The sequence below is a fragment of the Taudactylus pleione genome, unplaced genomic scaffold (assembly GCF_031769625.1).
Source record: "Taudactylus pleione unplaced genomic scaffold, aTauple2 ptg000377l, whole genome shotgun sequence".
NCBI classification, from domain to species: Eukaryota; Metazoa; Chordata; class Amphibia; order Anura; family Myobatrachidae; genus Taudactylus; species Taudactylus pleione.
The window spans coordinates 3,029,835-3,046,508 of record NW_028284778.1 but is presented as its reverse complement, the minus strand read 5'-3'; the positions used below and the strand labels follow the sequence as shown (position 1 = coordinate 3,046,508).

The window sequence follows — 16,674 nt, the reverse complement described above, 5'->3', positions numbered from 1 at the left end:
TCTCCGGGAAAGCCCCTGGATAGAGAAGGAGTTGGGGAATGGAGGAAAGCCTGCATAACGCCATCTGAAGATGGCGCTATTACCGCAGGGCTTCCCCCAAAATTATTTTACGATTCAACTTTAGTAATACAAGTAAGGGAAATATGATCTGCTTACTAAAAAAGTGCGAATTTATGGGCTTGGAGTCGTTTTTTTACAAAAACTCCTACAAAGGCCCATTGATCCAATTAGGTGACACAAAAATAATGTGAAAACACCCATTTTCGCATTATTTTAGTAAAAAGAATATTGATAAATATGCCTCCAAATCCTCTCAACAAAATCTCCTTGCAGACATTTTTATCCTCTTGACATCATGACACTATGGGAGCTGGCAATGTATTATTAGCAGTAGTGGTATTATACAATATGTATCAATATTTAAAAACTGGAGTGATGCTGCCCTCATGTGGTGCATTTCGATATTGCATGATTAAGTGAAAATAACCTGGCGGCCATGTTTCTGTGGTCCAAAGTGAAGACTGCAATTTAACACCATAATCATAGACAATGTGACTTTCAATTTATACGCCCATAGACATAGAACAGTCACCAGTGGTCTGGGACGAACCGGGGACGGGTTATAGTTACAGACTGGTGCAGGAAAAGAAAAAGTCTTAACTCTTGAGCTGGAGGAGGTAATTAAATAACCGTGTTATATAAAGGTATATTCAATTTTTCTACATCTTATATCTCTAATATACACCATGTACTGTAATAAGAAAACAAAACAACCCAGTAACATCTTTATTAAAGTGTACTAATGTAAATGCTACTAATATAATATACATAATATACAGTACTATATATAGCATGTAATAAGTGATGTGTAGTATATAATCATAAAACTAATATGCATCCCATACTGTAATACACACACACAGTCATGTAATAAATAGTATACTTCATAAACTGCAATATATACACCTAGCAAAGCAATTACTGGTATTTATTATATTATTATTATTTATTATATTATCATTTATATCACTGGTATACATCATATGCTCTAATATATACACACATGGCAATGTAATTACTGATCTGTATTATATTATTACTAATAATAGTAAAGGGACCCATCATTTGCCAGGTCACCCCCCCTCCAGACCCCGACTCCTGCCTGCTCCTCCACACTACACCCACACGTACCTGGCACTGTCATTCTCTCTGGAACAGTGTCTGTCCCGTCCTATCGCGACAGTGGGAGCCGCTGGTGGGTGGGGGGTACATGCCAGAAATGGGGTAGACCGTAGCCGATTATTACATAGACCTTGTACCCCTCCTCCCATATATATTTACCCCAGCGCAATTCCCGTGGTCCTCTCTCTCTCTGTGCCCCCGTATTGGTAGCTTTTGGCAGGAAGGGGGGTCCAGAGTCAGTCATGCTCCCCCTGTACATGTCTGACTCTGTACAGACTTTGTAGAAGTGTTACATATATTATATGGCTAATATATATTGTATACTGTAAGATGCGCACAGCAGTGTAATAATGATCTATATTGTATTGTACTAGCTGTTGTGCCTGATGTTGCCTGGGTCTTCTGTTAATCTAGTGATCCTGTGAGTGGATGGCCAGCAGGGGGATCACTGACATCACACACATGAAGAGCGCAGAGTCGGATCTTCTGTCTCCCCACTCACTAGTCTGGAGCCATTCGCTCACCAGTGATCAGCACCCGCAGTGGTGATGTGAGGTGGGGGGAGGGTGATCCAGCACACACACAGCTGCTCACCACCCCCTCCCCAAATGCACACAGCTCCAAACCCCCAATTCCTGTCAGATCCCCCCACACACATGGCTAAAGACCCCACATTCCTTTAACACTGTTCCCAATTATACACAGCTCCTGTTACCCACAGTACTGCCGGACCCCCCCCCAATGCACAAAGGTCAGATCTCCCCCACACATGGCTGCTGACCCCCACATTCCTGTAACACTCTTTCTCCATACACACAGCTCTGACAAAACCCCTCCCCATTGTATCAGTCACCCCCTTGTTCATCTCCCTTTAGCCAGACCAGGCACCACCTAAGAGCTCCTGTGACCTTCTCCTATCTGGGATTCTGCCTCAGCCGGCCCTTATGTACCCTCCACCACGCTCACCTTCTTTCCGCCCTGCACATTCACAGGGCCACGTCCTCCGGGCGCCAACAACACAAACAATGATCAGCAGCCTCCGCGCCATCACGGCACCGCTGGTTTTTACTTCACGCTAAGAAATATATAGTGACTATCACTAATTTACATCTTATACTATAATATAGCAATGCAATAACTGACCTGTATTATATTATACAATAGGTGGATTTAGGGTGGGTACACACCTAAACGACCGGCAATCGTGCCGATGTTCAGGGTGATTTGCCTTCACCCTGGACATCGCATGATTGCCGGTACACACTTTAAAGATTTAATGAAAGATGGAACGATCATTGTTCCGTCCTTCATTAACATGTACAGCCTCACATGCGATATCGTGTGATTGGCCGTGCAGCACGACCAGTCACACGATATTGCATGCGACCGCGGGAGCGCGCAAATCAGGTATATACACTGCACGAAATGCTCGATTTGTCTTCCGAATTAGCCAAATCGTACCGATATCATCCTGGTGTGTATACCCCCTTAGTTACTCACCTGTAACCGCCGGGATGGCTTCTGCCAGATTCGCGGGATGTGTGTCTGTAGCTGATTTCTACTCTCAGCCAATGGGGGTGGGAGCAGAAATTTGTTTCTGAAGTGGTCTAATGTGTGCGCAGTTATTGAATCTGCCCTTTAGTATCACTAATCTATATCCTATATCTTATCTCACAGGTTCTCAAACTCGGTCCTCAGGACCCCCAACAGTGCATGTTTTTCAGGTCTCCTCACAGAACCACAAGTGAAATAATTACCTCCAAAAGTGGATCGTTTAAAATGTGTCAGTGAGTAATGACTACACCTGTGCACCTGCTGGGCGACCTGGAAAACGTGACCTTGTGTGGGGTCCCGAGGACCGAGTTTGAGAACCACTGTCTTATCTTATATATCTTAGTATCACTAATACATACATACAGACATGGCGATGTAATTACTGACCAATATTATATGACTGATATACATTGTATACTGGTATACACACAGAAATGTAAGAACCGGTCTGTAATATGTTACTTTATTTACAGATCGCCAGGCGTCAATATCACCATATAATGATAAGTAATACAATTTACATAAATACATAGGATAACTATAACCATACATCATATGCTGTAATATATACACAGTGTTCATTCTAGCACCCAGCACGTAATCATATTTTTATTTTGAAAGGCAACATTTTAGATGTGAGGTATCACTATAGCTACTATAGCTGTAGCGATACACCACATATAATATGTTGCCCTTCAAACTTAAAATATGCTCACTGATTATGTTCAGGGTGCTAGAATGAGCACTATATACACTTAGCAGTGATAACACGTCTGTATTATACCATATGTCACTAATATACATTGTATACACTACTGTAATATGTACATACCATAGTGTGATAACTAGTCTATAGTATACCATATGTCACTAATGTACATCATATACAATACTGTAATATATACATACCGTAGTGTGATAACTAGTCTATAGTATACCATATGTCACTAATGTACATCATATACAGTACTGTAATATATACATACCGTAGTGTGATAATTAGTCTATAGTATACCATATGTCACTAATGTACATCATATACAGTACTGTAATATATACATACCGTAGTGTGATAACTAGTCTATAGTATACCATATGTCACTAATGTACATCATATACAGTACTGTAATATATACATACCGTAGTGTGATAACTAGTCTATAGTATACCATATGTCACTAATGTACATCATATACAGTACTGTAATATATACATACCGTAGTGTGATAACTAGTCTATAGTATACCATATGTCACTAATGTACATCATATACAACAGGGCTTGACAAATTTTTCTAAAACCTAGGAGCCAGGATGAAAGTGTAGGAGTCAGACCCCTCCTTCCCTCGGGGCAGCAGTACTGAGCACCTATGCCTCGAGCAACCAACCCCCATGGCCACACCACTAACGGGGTACCCCAGGTAAACGACCCTCCCACAGCCACATTACTGAGCAACTAACCCCCCTCTCCAGGCAACCAACCACCAGAAAGACCACCCCTCCGCAGCCAAATAACCCCGGGCAAGCAAAGCCACCGCCGGCAGTGGCCGAACTAGAGAGTGGTATACCCAGATGCAAGAATATGTTTTGGGCACCCCTCTGCAGTGCCCCCAGTAGTGGTCCCCCCTCTGCAGTGCCCCCAGTAAGTCCCCCCTCTGCAGTGCCCCCAGTAGTAGTCCCCCCTCTGCAGTGCCCTCAGTAGTAGTCCCCCCTCTGCAGTGCCCCCAGTAGTATTCCCCCCTCTGCAGTGCCCCCAGTAGTAGTCCCACTATGCATTGCCCTTAGTAGCGTCCCCCTATGCAGTGCCCTAGTAACACCCCCCTCTTATACAGTGCCCCCAGTAGTGGTCCCCCCTCTGCAGTGCCCCCAGTAGTGGTCCCCCCTCTGCAGTGCCCCCAGTAGTAGTCCCCCCTCTGCAGTGCCCCCAGTAGTAGTCCCCCCTCTGCAGTGCCCCAGTAGTAGTCCCCCTCTGCAGTGCCCCCAGTAGTAGTCCCCACTATGCATTGCCCTTAGTAGCGTCCCCCTATGCAGTGCCCTAGTAACACTCCCCTCTTATACAGTGCCGCCGTAGTGGTCCCCATATACAGTGCCCCCAGCAGTGGTCCCCCTGTGTAGTGTCCCTTTAATCAGTGCCCCCAGAAGTGGTCACCCCTATGCATTGCCCCCAGTAGCTGTCCCTCCAGTAGTAGTCCCCCCCTATACAGTGCCCCTAGTAGTAGTCCCCCCTATGCAGTGACCCCAGTAGTAGTCCCCACTATGATTAGATGGTGCTGGGGTCTGCAATGACAGTACGGGAGGGATGACATCAGGGACACAGTGTTCTCCCCAGAATTTCTTTTTGCCAGGTAGCATCATGAAAGCACAGCCCGGGGGCAGACTGAACCCTATTGCAGCAGGTAAGCAACTGCCCATTGTGCATCCTCCCATCTAGCATTTCACTTACTGTTTTGCAGGCAGCGAGTAGGAGAGGGGGAGGCTGCAATGCTTGCCTCCAGTGCAGGGTGGGCCAATGTCATGGTGGAGGGGGCGGCCAGCATGCTCCTTCTGGCAGGGATGGCACTGACAGCATTGTGACACGCCCAATATGAAACGTCAGTGCAGCCCAGCTTCCTACCCATCACTGTGACGGATGGCAGGGACATTTTGCCAGGCGCGTCGCCCGAGGTTTACAATGCTGGGAGAACACTGGGGACCAATCTTTTCATGGAGGAGGATTCCCAAACTTGGGAGGGCAAGGCCTGGTCCATGGCCATATTGGTGCAGGGGCCTATATGGAGGACAGGCCAGGCGGGATTACTAGTGTCCGACACATGTTGGGTGGTGCAGTAGTTAAGCCTTTCATGATTTAATGAATATCTTAGTCCATTGAAAGTAGAGCAGAGGAGAACCAAGGTAAATTGTTCACTCTGGAAGTGGGTGCAAGGGCTGGCACATTGCTGAGGGTCCTGGATGCAGGGTAGAAGAAGCATCACAATATTAGCTGAGGCTGGTTAAGGAAGTTCTAGCAGCATTACGTCCAGGCCACTCTTGAGCAGGCTGTGGGGAGCGGGGGTCCGGCTAGTAGTTACTGAAAGATGCAGGAAGCAGGCATCAGAGAGCTTAAGCAGGGCTGGATCCAGAATTGGAACCGTGGGGGCAGAATCCGGTGTCTGATTGGGAGGATCCAGGATCCCGATGGCAGGAGAGAGACTGCGTGAGGGACGGTGGGTTTATGGGCGGGGCGATTGCTGTAGCTGGTATATCACTAATATACAGTAACTCACATACTGTAATATATTGCAATATAATAACTGATCTATATTTATACTGTATTTTATATTACTAATATAGGTCATAAACTGTAATAGGCCACATACTAACAGCGATGTAATAACTGATCTATGTTATATTATACTGATTTATTATATTGCCAATAATATACAAACTTTTACCTTTAGGACTGGATCTAGAATTGCAGTTGTGGGGGCAGAATGAGGTGCCCTATTGGGAAGGTCTAGGTTCCTAATTGCAGTAGAGCATGCTGTGTGGGGGATGGGTGGTTTTGGGGGTAGGGTGGTTTCTGTAGCTGGGATATCACTAATATACTGTAACTCACATACTGTAATATATTCACACTGCAATGTGATAAAAGATCTGTAATCATACTGTATTTTATATTGCTAATATGTCATTGTTGTTAGTATATAGCCTATTACAGTATATAATAACAGATCTGTATTATATGATACTGCATATTATATTGCCAATAATATAGAAACTTTTACCTTTAGGAGTAAAAAATTACAGAGGATGGAGACATACAGGAATGAGATGACTGAAAAGATATTAAATCTCACCCTGGAGATCATCTACCTGCTGACTGGGGAGGTGAGGGAGTCTGGGAGTGTCACAGTGACATCACTCTTATCTCTATTACTAACACAGGGACCTGACTGGGGAGGTGAGGGAGTCTGGGAGTGTCACAGTGACATCACTCTTATCTCTATTACTAACACATGAACCTGACTGGGGAGATGAGGGAGTCTGGGAGTGTTACAGTGACATCACTCTTATCTCTATTACTAACACAGGGACCTGACTGGGGAGGTGAGGGAGTCTGGGAGTGTCACAGTGACATCACTCTTATCTCTACTACTAACACAGGGATCTTGCTGGAGAAGTGAGGGAGTCTGGGAGTGTCACAGTGACATCACTCTTATCTCTATTACTAACACAGGGACCTGACTGGGGAGGTGAGGGAGTCTGGTAGTGTCACAGTGACATCACTATTATCTCTATTACTAACACAGGGACCTGACTGGGGAGGTGAGAGTCTGGGAGTGTCACAGTGACATCACTATTATCTCTATTACTAACACAGGGACCTGACTGGAGAGGTGAGGGAGTCTGGGAGTATCACAGTGAGATCATTCATATCTCTATTACTAACACAGGGACCTGACTGGGGAGGTGAGGAGTCTGGTAGTGTCACAGTGACATCACTCTTATCTCTATTACTAACACAGGGACCTGACTGGGGAGGTGAGGGAGTCTGTGAGTGTCACAGTGACATCACTATTATCTCTATTACTAACACAAGGAACTGACTGGGGAGGTGAGGGAGTCTGGGGTGTCACAGTAACATCATTTTTATCTATATTACTAACAGTGATCTGACTGGGGAAGTGAGGGAGTCTGGTATTGTGACAGTGCCATCACTATTATCTCTATTACTAACACAGGGACCTGACTGGGGAGGTGAGGGAGTCTGTAAGTGTCACAGTGACATCACTATTATCTCTACTACTAACACAGGGATCTTGCTGGAGAAGTGAGGGAGTCTGGGAGTGTCACAGTGACATCACTATTATCTATATTGCTAACACAGGGACCTGACTGGGGAGGTGAGAGTCTGGGAGTGTCACAGTGACATCACTATTATCTCTATTACTAACACAGGGACCAGACTGGGGAGGTGAGGGAGTCTGGGAGTGTCACAGTGACATCACTATTACTAACACAGGGACCTGACTGGGGAGGTGAGAGTCTGGGAGTGTCACTGTGACATCACTATTATCTCTATTACTAACACAGGGATCTTACTGGGGAGGTGAGGGGAGTCTGGGAGTGTCACAGTGACATCACTCTTATCCTCTTATCTCTATTACTAACACAAGGAACTGACGGGAGGTGAGGGAGTCTGGGGTGTCACAGTAACATCATTCTTATCTATATTACTAACACAGTGATCTGACTGGGGAGGTGAGGGAGTCTGGGAGTGTCACAGTGCCATCACTATTATCTCTATTACTAACACAGGGACCTGACTGGGGAGGTGAGGGAATCTGGGAGTGTCACAGTGCCATCACTATTATCTCTATTACTAACACTTGGATCTTACTGGGGAGGTGAGGGAGTCTGGGAGTGTCACCATGACATCACTATTATCTCTATTACTAACACAGGGACCTGACTGAGGAGGTGAGGGAGTCTGGGAGTGTCACAGTGCCATCTCTATTATCTCTATTGCTAACACTGGGATCTTACTGGGGAGGTGAGGGAGTCTGGGAGTGTCACTGTGACATCACTTTTATCTCTATTACTAACACTGGGATCTTACTGGGGAGGTGAGGGTGTCTGGGAGTGTCACTGTGACATCACTATTATCTCTATTACTAACACAAGGAACTGACTGGGGAGGTGAGGGAGTCTGGAGTGTCACAGTAACATCATTCTTATCTATATTACTAACACAGTGATCTGACTGGGGAGGTGAGGGAGTCTGGGGTGTCACAGTGACATCACTTATCTATATTACTAACACAGGGACCTGACTGGGGAGGTGAGGGAGTCTGGAAGTGTCACAGTGACATCACTATTATCTCTATTACTCCACTGGAGTTTTCTGTCCTCCCTGAGGTCACCTTAGGACATCTGCGTTATGATTTGACAGGTGTACCGCCCCAGTAAAATTCCCCACCTAACATAGGGACCTGATTGGGGAGGTGAGGGAGTCTGGGAGTGTCACATCACTATTATCTCTATTACTAACACAGGGACCTGTCTGGGGAGGTGAGGGAGTCTGGGGTGTCACAGTGACATCACTCTTATCTATATTACTAACACAGGGATCTGATTGGGGAAGTGAGGGAGTCTGGTAGTGTCACAGTGACATCTCTATTATCTCTATTACTAACACAGGGACCTGACTGAGGAGGTGAGGGAGTCTGGGAGTGTCACCGTGACATCAATATTATCTCTATTACTAACACAGGGACCTGACTGGGGAGGTGAGGGAGTCTGGGGTGTCACAGTGACATCACTCTTATCTATATTACTAACACAAGGACCTGACTGGGAAGGTGAGGGTGTCTGGGAGTGTCACAGTGACATCACTCTTATCCCTATTACTAACACATGGATCTGACTGGGGAAGTGAGGGAGTCTGGAAGTGTCACAGTGACATCACTATTATCTCCACGGGAGGTTTCTGTCCTCCCTGAGGTCACCTTAGGACATCTGCGTTATGATTTGACAGGTGTACCGCCCCAGTAAAATTCCCCACCTAACATAGGGACCTGACTGGGGAGGTGAGGGAGTCTGGGAGTGTCACATCACTATTATCTCTATTACTAACACAGGGACCTGTCTGGGGAGCCGAGGGAGCCTGGGAGATCGGAACATTCAAGATGTTTCTATTTGTAGAGAAGCTCGCGGATAAAATAATATTTTACTCTTGTCCAGAGGGACATATTCATACTTATTAGTGCCTCTCTATTGGTAGGATTATATTGTTGTGAGAAAATCCGGTGAGCATAAAACATTCAACAGCTGTCACCATGTTTCTGGAGCATGGAGAAGGACCCAGAGCCCCATCACGGTGCCTCCACCTCACTCACTGTTACATGAGGGAGACAATGACCAGAAGATCCTGGAACTCAACAACAAGATCATTCAGCTGCTGACTGGAGAGGTGACTGCTGGGAATGGGACATTATACAGTAACACCAGGGGATGTGTCTGGGTGATGACTGGAGAGGTGACTGTTGGGAATGGGGCATTGTACAGTAACACCAGGGGATGTGCCTGGGTGATGACTGGAGAGGTGACTGCTGGGAATGAGGCATTATACAGTAACACCAGGGGATGTGCCTGGGTGATGACTGGAGAGGTGACTGCTGGGAATGGGACATTATACAGTAACACCAGGGGATGTGTCTGGGTGATGACTGGAGAGGTGAAGGCTGGGAATGGGATATTATACAGTAACACCAGGGATGTGTCTGGGTGATGACTGGAGCGGTGACTGCTGGGAATGGGACATTATACATTAACACCACGGGATGTGTCTGGGTGATGACTGGAGAGGTGACTGCTGGGAATGGGACATTATACAGTAACACCAGGGGATGTGTCTGGGTGATGACTGGAGAGGTTGCTGGGAATGGGGCATTATACAGTAACACCAGGGGATGTGTCTGGGTGATGACTGGAGAGGTGAAGGCTGGGAATGGGATATTATACAGTAACACCAGGGGATGTGTCTTGGTGATGACTGGAGCGGTGACTGCTGGGAATGGGACATTATACATTAACACCACGGGATGTGTCTGGGTGATGACTGGAGAGGTGACTGCTGGGTATGGGACATTATACAGTAACACCAGGGGCTGTGTCTGGGTGATGACTGGAGAGGTGACTGCTGGGAATGGGACATTATACAGTAACACCAGGGGATGTGTCTGGGTGATGACTGGAGAGGTGACTGCTGGGAATGGGACATTATACAGTAACACCAGGGGCTGTGTCTGGGTGATGACTGGAGAGGTGACTGCTGGGAATGAAACATTATACAGTAACACCAGGGGATGTGTCTGGGTGATGACTGTATCATTGTGTGTGTCAGGTTCCTATAAGGTGTGAGGATGTCACGGTCTATTTCTCCATGCAGGAGGGGGAATATATAGAAGGACACAGGGGTCTGTACAAGGATGTGATGATGGAGAATGCCCGGCCCCTCACATCACTGGGTAAGAGAAGATCATGGTTAGATTAAGGAAATGACAAGATGGCAATTAGCTAGTACCAATGTTTTTGAGTTGCCCAAAACATTTGTTGTATTTTCTTCATTTGTTCTTTAAATTTTAATCACTGCTTCAACCCCTTCGCTGCTAAGGATGAGCCTGACTCATTCTGTGAATATGCCTTAAAGCTGCTGAGTCAGGCTTGTCCTCCATATTGAGGGGGCTAATAAAAAAAAAGGAAAACAAGGTTTTACCTTACCACCAATTTTTGATGACTGATGGTGACTCTTGCCAGCTGCGCCGCTGAATCCGGAAGTGTGCACTGAAGCCAATTTTGTTAAAAAAAAACAAATGAATTAAATGATGGAGGGGGGGGGGGACTGTAAGTCTCTTATCTTCCCTACCTTGGCCCTAGAAAGATGGAAGAAAGAGGAGAGGAAAGGACTCTCCTCTTTCAAATGTAGCATCTTCTAGGTAGCGCTGTGTATAATTGCAGCTGGCTTGTTTGGAAGGAAGGCCCAGCTAGACAATAATGTACAATTAGCCACTGATTCTTTGGTATCATCATTGCATCGGGACGTAGTTATGAGACCGGCGGTCACAAGGTCTCAATACCGACATCCAAATTCCGACAAGGGACTTAAGATAGATCGAAGTACCGGCGCCTATCTCAATCTTTGACACCAGAACGCTGAAGGACACCAGACCGAATGAGGCAAGTCCGGGGTGCCCTTAGCGTTAGCCTTGGAGGGGGGAGGGTTAGGTTTAGGGAGCGTAGCGAGGTTAGAGTTAGTAAGTATAAAAAAAGAGCGCTTGTATAATGGGTAAGATGTACAAATGTGGATCTGATAGAATAAAAATGAAAAATTAATATAAAGTGATAAAATTAAGCAAATAAAATAGTAAAAGAGATCAATGTAGTAAGTTAAAAATGTACAAATGTGGATCTGAGAGAATTACAAATGAATATAAAGTGATAAAATGAAGCAAATATGAGAGTAGAAATAATAAAATAAATAAATGTAGTAAGTTCAAAATTAATTGAGATAAGAGGTAAAAGATAAAAATATAATAAAATAATAATAATATTCGGGCAATGCTGTGGAGAAAAACTTAAAAGTTAGAGATTGTGGTATTAACCACTATATGTTTATAGCTTTTTAGCGGGTATTTGTGTGGATCCGGCCGTGGGGGTTGTAGATTTTGAGGGCGGTGTAACTTGCTCGATGTTTGGAGATACTGGCAGGTTCTAACTAGCTGACCCTAATCCTATATTTGCCTCCTGGCAGCAGTCACCTCTTCCTCCTCGCAGTAATGCGGTAATGTCCCGAGTCCCCGTCGGCATCTTCCGTCCGCCGGAAGTGGTCACGGTTGCACTTCCGGTTCGGCATATATCGGCTATCCCACCACCAACGCGTTTCATGCGGTAATGCACTTTGTGAAGGATGTTTGAAAAACCTTTATTGGGTCTGTTTAAAAAAAAGTCATCTGACGGATCTTCTGTTTAAAGAAGCGGCAAGCACATGTTTAGGTGCTTGTATTTTAGGTGTTAGGTTTGGGGGGGGAGGTTAGCATTAGGCACCCCGGGGGGAGGTTAGGGTTAGACACTAGGGAGGGAGGTTAGGGTTAGGCACTGGGGGGGAAGTTAGGGTTAGGCACTAGGGGGGAGGTTAGGCACTAGGTGGAGGTTAGGGTTAGGCACTAGGGGGGAGAGGTTAGGGTTAGGCACCACTTTAGGGAGGGTTAGGGGGGGAGATGGGTAGGGATAGGGTACTTACCTGCCCTGTCAGGATCTTCTCCCTGCGGGCTGTCGACGTCGGGATATGAACCTTTTCAGCCGCTGGGACTTCATAACCATTCCCATTGCATCATAGGTGGCATTTATTATTATATGTCATCAGATGATGGCAGTCACATGATGGGGCAGTTGTGGGACATCCCCATTGGTCCAGTGTCCCCCAAGTGGATGTAAGAGAGAATAGAAGTTTTATATGTACTATAAATTGTTTTTCCTAAATCCACTGACGGACTCTAAGTAACACCCATTTCTCATTAGTTATCTTGTAATATAAAAAGTTTGCCAAAGTGAAATATAATGAGAGTTATGTTATTCCTCTCCCATAATTAGTTTCTCTCTGGTGCTCCTCTGGGGCAGGGTTAGATGAATAATGGAGTCTCCTGTAGGATGGTTATACAGACAAGGGAGGAGCACTAAGAGTATTGGTTATTTTACAGTTCCAAAGTCTTGGACATGGCTTTATACATCATGATCCATTGGCCACCAATAGGTTCAGAGAAAGGGAATATTTATGAGTATAAAACTCAGATTTTATGCCCATATTCTGTTTATCTCCTTCAGAGTGGTCCTGTCAGTCTTATGGATATGTGATAATCCTATCACAGTACAGTAGTTTGGCGGTGTGGCCTAATGGCAGTATATAGGTGTAACATCATTGTGGCTGGGTTACAGAGTGATTTGGGAATGGCCGGGTTGGCGGACTGTGCTAGAGGCAGAAATAAAATGCTGACACCCCATTGAAGCAAAGTCTAATAGGTGTTTTTTTATGTTCTTCAGCTATCTCGGAGGATGAAGATGTCTCCCACACCAAGTTTCCTTCTTTAGATTGTGGACACACGGATATACATGTTATCGGAAACTACCAACAGTCACAATGCTTTAAAATATATAATATTCAAAATAGGTTGAAATCAGTAACAAATAAGACTAAAGAATATATCTTATGTGGGGGAGAAAATTTTACAGAGACTGACATATATACACCCACAGATCATACACAGTATACATCTACTCATATTAAGGAGGAATCAGTCTCATGTGATGGAGGAACCCTCACACACACTAACATGTATACACCCACAGATCATACACAGTATACATCTACTCATATTAAGGAGGAATCAGTCTCATGTGATGGAGGAACCCTCACACACACTAACATGTATACACCCACAGATCATACACAGTATACATCTATTCATAGTAAGGAGGAATCAGTCTCATGTGATGGAGGAACCCTCACACACACTAACATGTATACACCCACAGATCATACACAGTATACATCTACTCATATTAAGGTGGAATCAGTCTCATGTGATGAAGGAGCCCTCACACACACTGACATGCATACACCCACAGATCATACACAGTGTACATCTATTCATAGTAAGGAGGAATCAGTCTCATGTGATGGAGGAACCCTCACACACACTAACATGTATACACCCACAGATCATACACAGTATACATCTACTCATACTAAGGAGGAATCAGTCTCACGTGATGGAGGAGACCTCACACACACTGACATGTATACACCCACAGATCATACACAGTGTAAATCTACTCATAGTAAGGAGGAATCAGTCTCATGTGATGGAGGAAACCTCACAGATAGTGATAGTTATACACATTCCGATCACACATTTACATCAGGTCATACTGAAATTAATCAGAACTCATTAATAACAGATAACATTAAGTTGGCTGAACCTGCTGAAATTATTCACCAAACTTCCACCATTGTAGGTAATATATATAGTATCTCCAGTAACCCAGACTATGTAGTTGGATTATTGTATCCTCCTCAACATCGAGTTACAGAGCGAAAGATGGAAAATGTTGTTGGTCAGATGAGTGGTCACAACGTACAGAGACCACACGTTGGACTTGAACAAAAGGAAACTTTTGGTGATATCTCAAATCTTACTAAATATTGGAGAGAGAACTCTAGGAAGAAAACACCGCAGTGCTCTGAGTGTGGGGAATATTTTCTAAAGAACGCCCTACTTGTCGCCCACCAGAAAATTCACGCCGTTCAATGTTCTGAGTGTGGGAAATACTTTCGGGCTAAATCCCGACTGGTGGTTCATCAGAGATATCACACAGGTGAGAAGCCGTACCAATGTTCCCAATGCGGGAAGCGCTTTTTTAAGAAAAGGGTGCTGGTGAAACATGAAGCGCGTCACTTGGAAGCAATAACATTTGAGTGTTCTGATTGTGGTGAACGGTTTACTGAGGAGTGGAGGCTAGTAAGCCATCGGAGAAGTCACGTGGGAGCGAAGCCATTTCAGTGCTCCGAATGCGGAAAACCATTTTCAGAGAGACGGGCATTAGTTAGCCATCAGAGAACTCACACTGGGGAGAAACCTTTCCAATGTACTGAATGTGGAAAACATTTTGCAGAGAAAGGGACATTAGTCGGCCATAAGAGAACTCACACTGGGGAGAAACCTTTCCAATGTGTCGAATGTGGGAAACGGTTTGCACAGATAGGGGCATTAGGCAAACATAAGATAACTCACACGGACATTAAGCACACCTGCCCTGAATGTGGGAGTCATTTTAGAAGAAAATCCACACTTGTTATCCATCAGAGGACTCACACGGGAGAGCGGCCGTTTCGGTGTTCTAACTGCGGAGAATGGTTTGCCGACAAAAGGAGGTTACTGAGACACCAACAAATTGAAACGGGTGTTAATTGTACGTGTCCTGAATGTGGGAAAGACTTTAGAGTGAAGTCTTCACTTGCTAAACATCTGAGAAGCCACACCAGAGAAAAGCCCTATGCCTGCTCCGAATGTGGGAAATGTTACCGAAATAGGTCATCGCTTTGCAGACACAAGAGGGTTCATAAGGGGGAGAAATAGTTGCTGAGTTCCAAACGTGAGTATCGATTTGGAGACTCATGTAGAGATAACAGCAACTCGCACTAAAGAGCCTGATTCCGAGTCGGCCGCAGCTTGTGATCACCATCGCGACCGATAGTCATGATCGTTGCTCCTTTGGCCAGGCAGTGGGAGGCGACGAAATCTGCATCCACCGACACAGACCCTGACCTCGTCCCTCTCGGAAAACGGGGGTGACACGCCCCTGTTTCTGGGAATTGTGACCAGCCACCACCCCGCTCCACCCCCCAAACACAGCAGCATGTCAATTGTGCTGCGGCTTAAGAGGGTCTGCAGGCGAGAACGCAGGACCAATTCTGCAAATGCGCAAACCACTCACTATTGGAGATGTATGCTAATCATTAGGTTAGCGTACATTTCTGAGACAGGCCCTCAGTCGCTTATTCACTCCCTTAGGAGGCCACACTCTGACGGAGATTCTGTACCTAGCATGGAGCTGATGGAAGTCCCAGTGGTGCTACCAATGGTTGCAACTGCAGCCGCTCACAGTGGGTGTCCCAGTCCTTCCACACTTAGACACACGGCTGTACACTGATACCAGCATTAGCATAACACGCGCAGCTAGGGCAGAAGACACTAACGCAGCTGCAGCAGCCTCCGACTCAGAATGAGACCCAAAGAGTGCAGATATGACACATGGAGAACTGAATTTATTTTGCATGCAGGGGAAAGAGTGGCCGGTTTTGCATGTAGCCCACATACATTGGGCAGCTTCATTTCTACATTGAGATTTAGAGTTCAGCTAGAACACACCCTCATCCCAGCTCTAAATGTGTCCACACGCTCGCCCCCACCCTGCAGAGCAACATGTTTTGGTCAAGGTCCCAAATTAAACCACCCTGCTGGATGTTCTCCTAACGCTAAATGTGGCTCTCTGTGTTTTTTATTTTTTATAAAAAATCTTAATAAAGTCACTTTTCAAATTAAAAATACTTTTCTACAAAAGAAAATCTTTATCATGCTTGTTAATGATTAGATGTGTTTGTGCCTTTCCTGTGCTGTTACATTTTTCTCCTTTTTATGTGCATTGTAACAAAAGGCAGCAGTGACATAAGCCGGCAGTGACCAGGTGAGAACATTTGTGGTTTAACCAAAACAGTGTAATGAGAGGCCATTAATGCGATCCATAGAGCTACTAAAACATAGAGCAAAGCTCACAGTTCTTGTATGATTCAACTTCAAAAAGTTGTTTCCGAATCTAAACGCCACATTCTAAAACAGTGGCA

At 45.2% G+C, this 16,674-nt stretch overlaps 1 protein-coding gene across 7 annotated transcripts; it reads left to right on the top strand.

Annotated features, from left to right (window-relative positions):
• Nucleotides 1-591: 591 nt before the first annotated feature.
• Nucleotides 592-16,370, top strand: LOC148508022 (uncharacterized). 7 transcript variants are annotated; one of them, XM_088445181.1, is made up of 7 exons: nt 605-704; nt 4,042-4,156; nt 5,081-5,131; nt 6,506-6,602; nt 9,499-9,687; nt 10,621-10,744; nt 13,314-16,370. In XM_088445181.1, exons 4-7 carry the CDS (start codon nt 6,525-6,527, stop codon nt 15,407-15,409), a joined length of 2,487 nt encoding a protein of 828 aa, XP_088301307.1. In that variant the 5' UTR covers nt 605-704; nt 4,042-4,156; nt 5,081-5,131; nt 6,506-6,524; the 3' UTR covers nt 15,410-16,370. The 7 variants fall into 7 exon arrangements, with proteins under 7 accessions (XP_088301308.1, XP_088301307.1, XP_088301305.1 ...); XM_088445179.1 differs by lacking the exon at nt 5,081-5,131 and having other exon boundaries at nt 10,666-10,744; XM_088445176.1 differs by lacking the exon at nt 5,081-5,131.
• Nucleotides 16,371-16,674: the final 304 nt, after the last annotated feature.

Excerpts from the sequence above, each read along its gene's own strand:
- LOC148508022 (XM_088445176.1), top strand. The coding sequence starts at position 4,128 with ATGGCCACACCACTAACGGGGTACCCCAG. Across the intron at positions 9,688-10,620 it reads TTCAGCTGCTGACTGGAGAG|GTTCCTATAAGGTGTGAGGA; the intron begins GTGACTGCTGGG and ends TGTGTGTGTCAG. Across the intron at positions 10,745-13,313 it reads CCGGCCCCTCACATCACTGG|CTATCTCGGAGGATGAAGAT; the intron begins GTAAGAGAAGAT and ends TATGTTCTTCAG.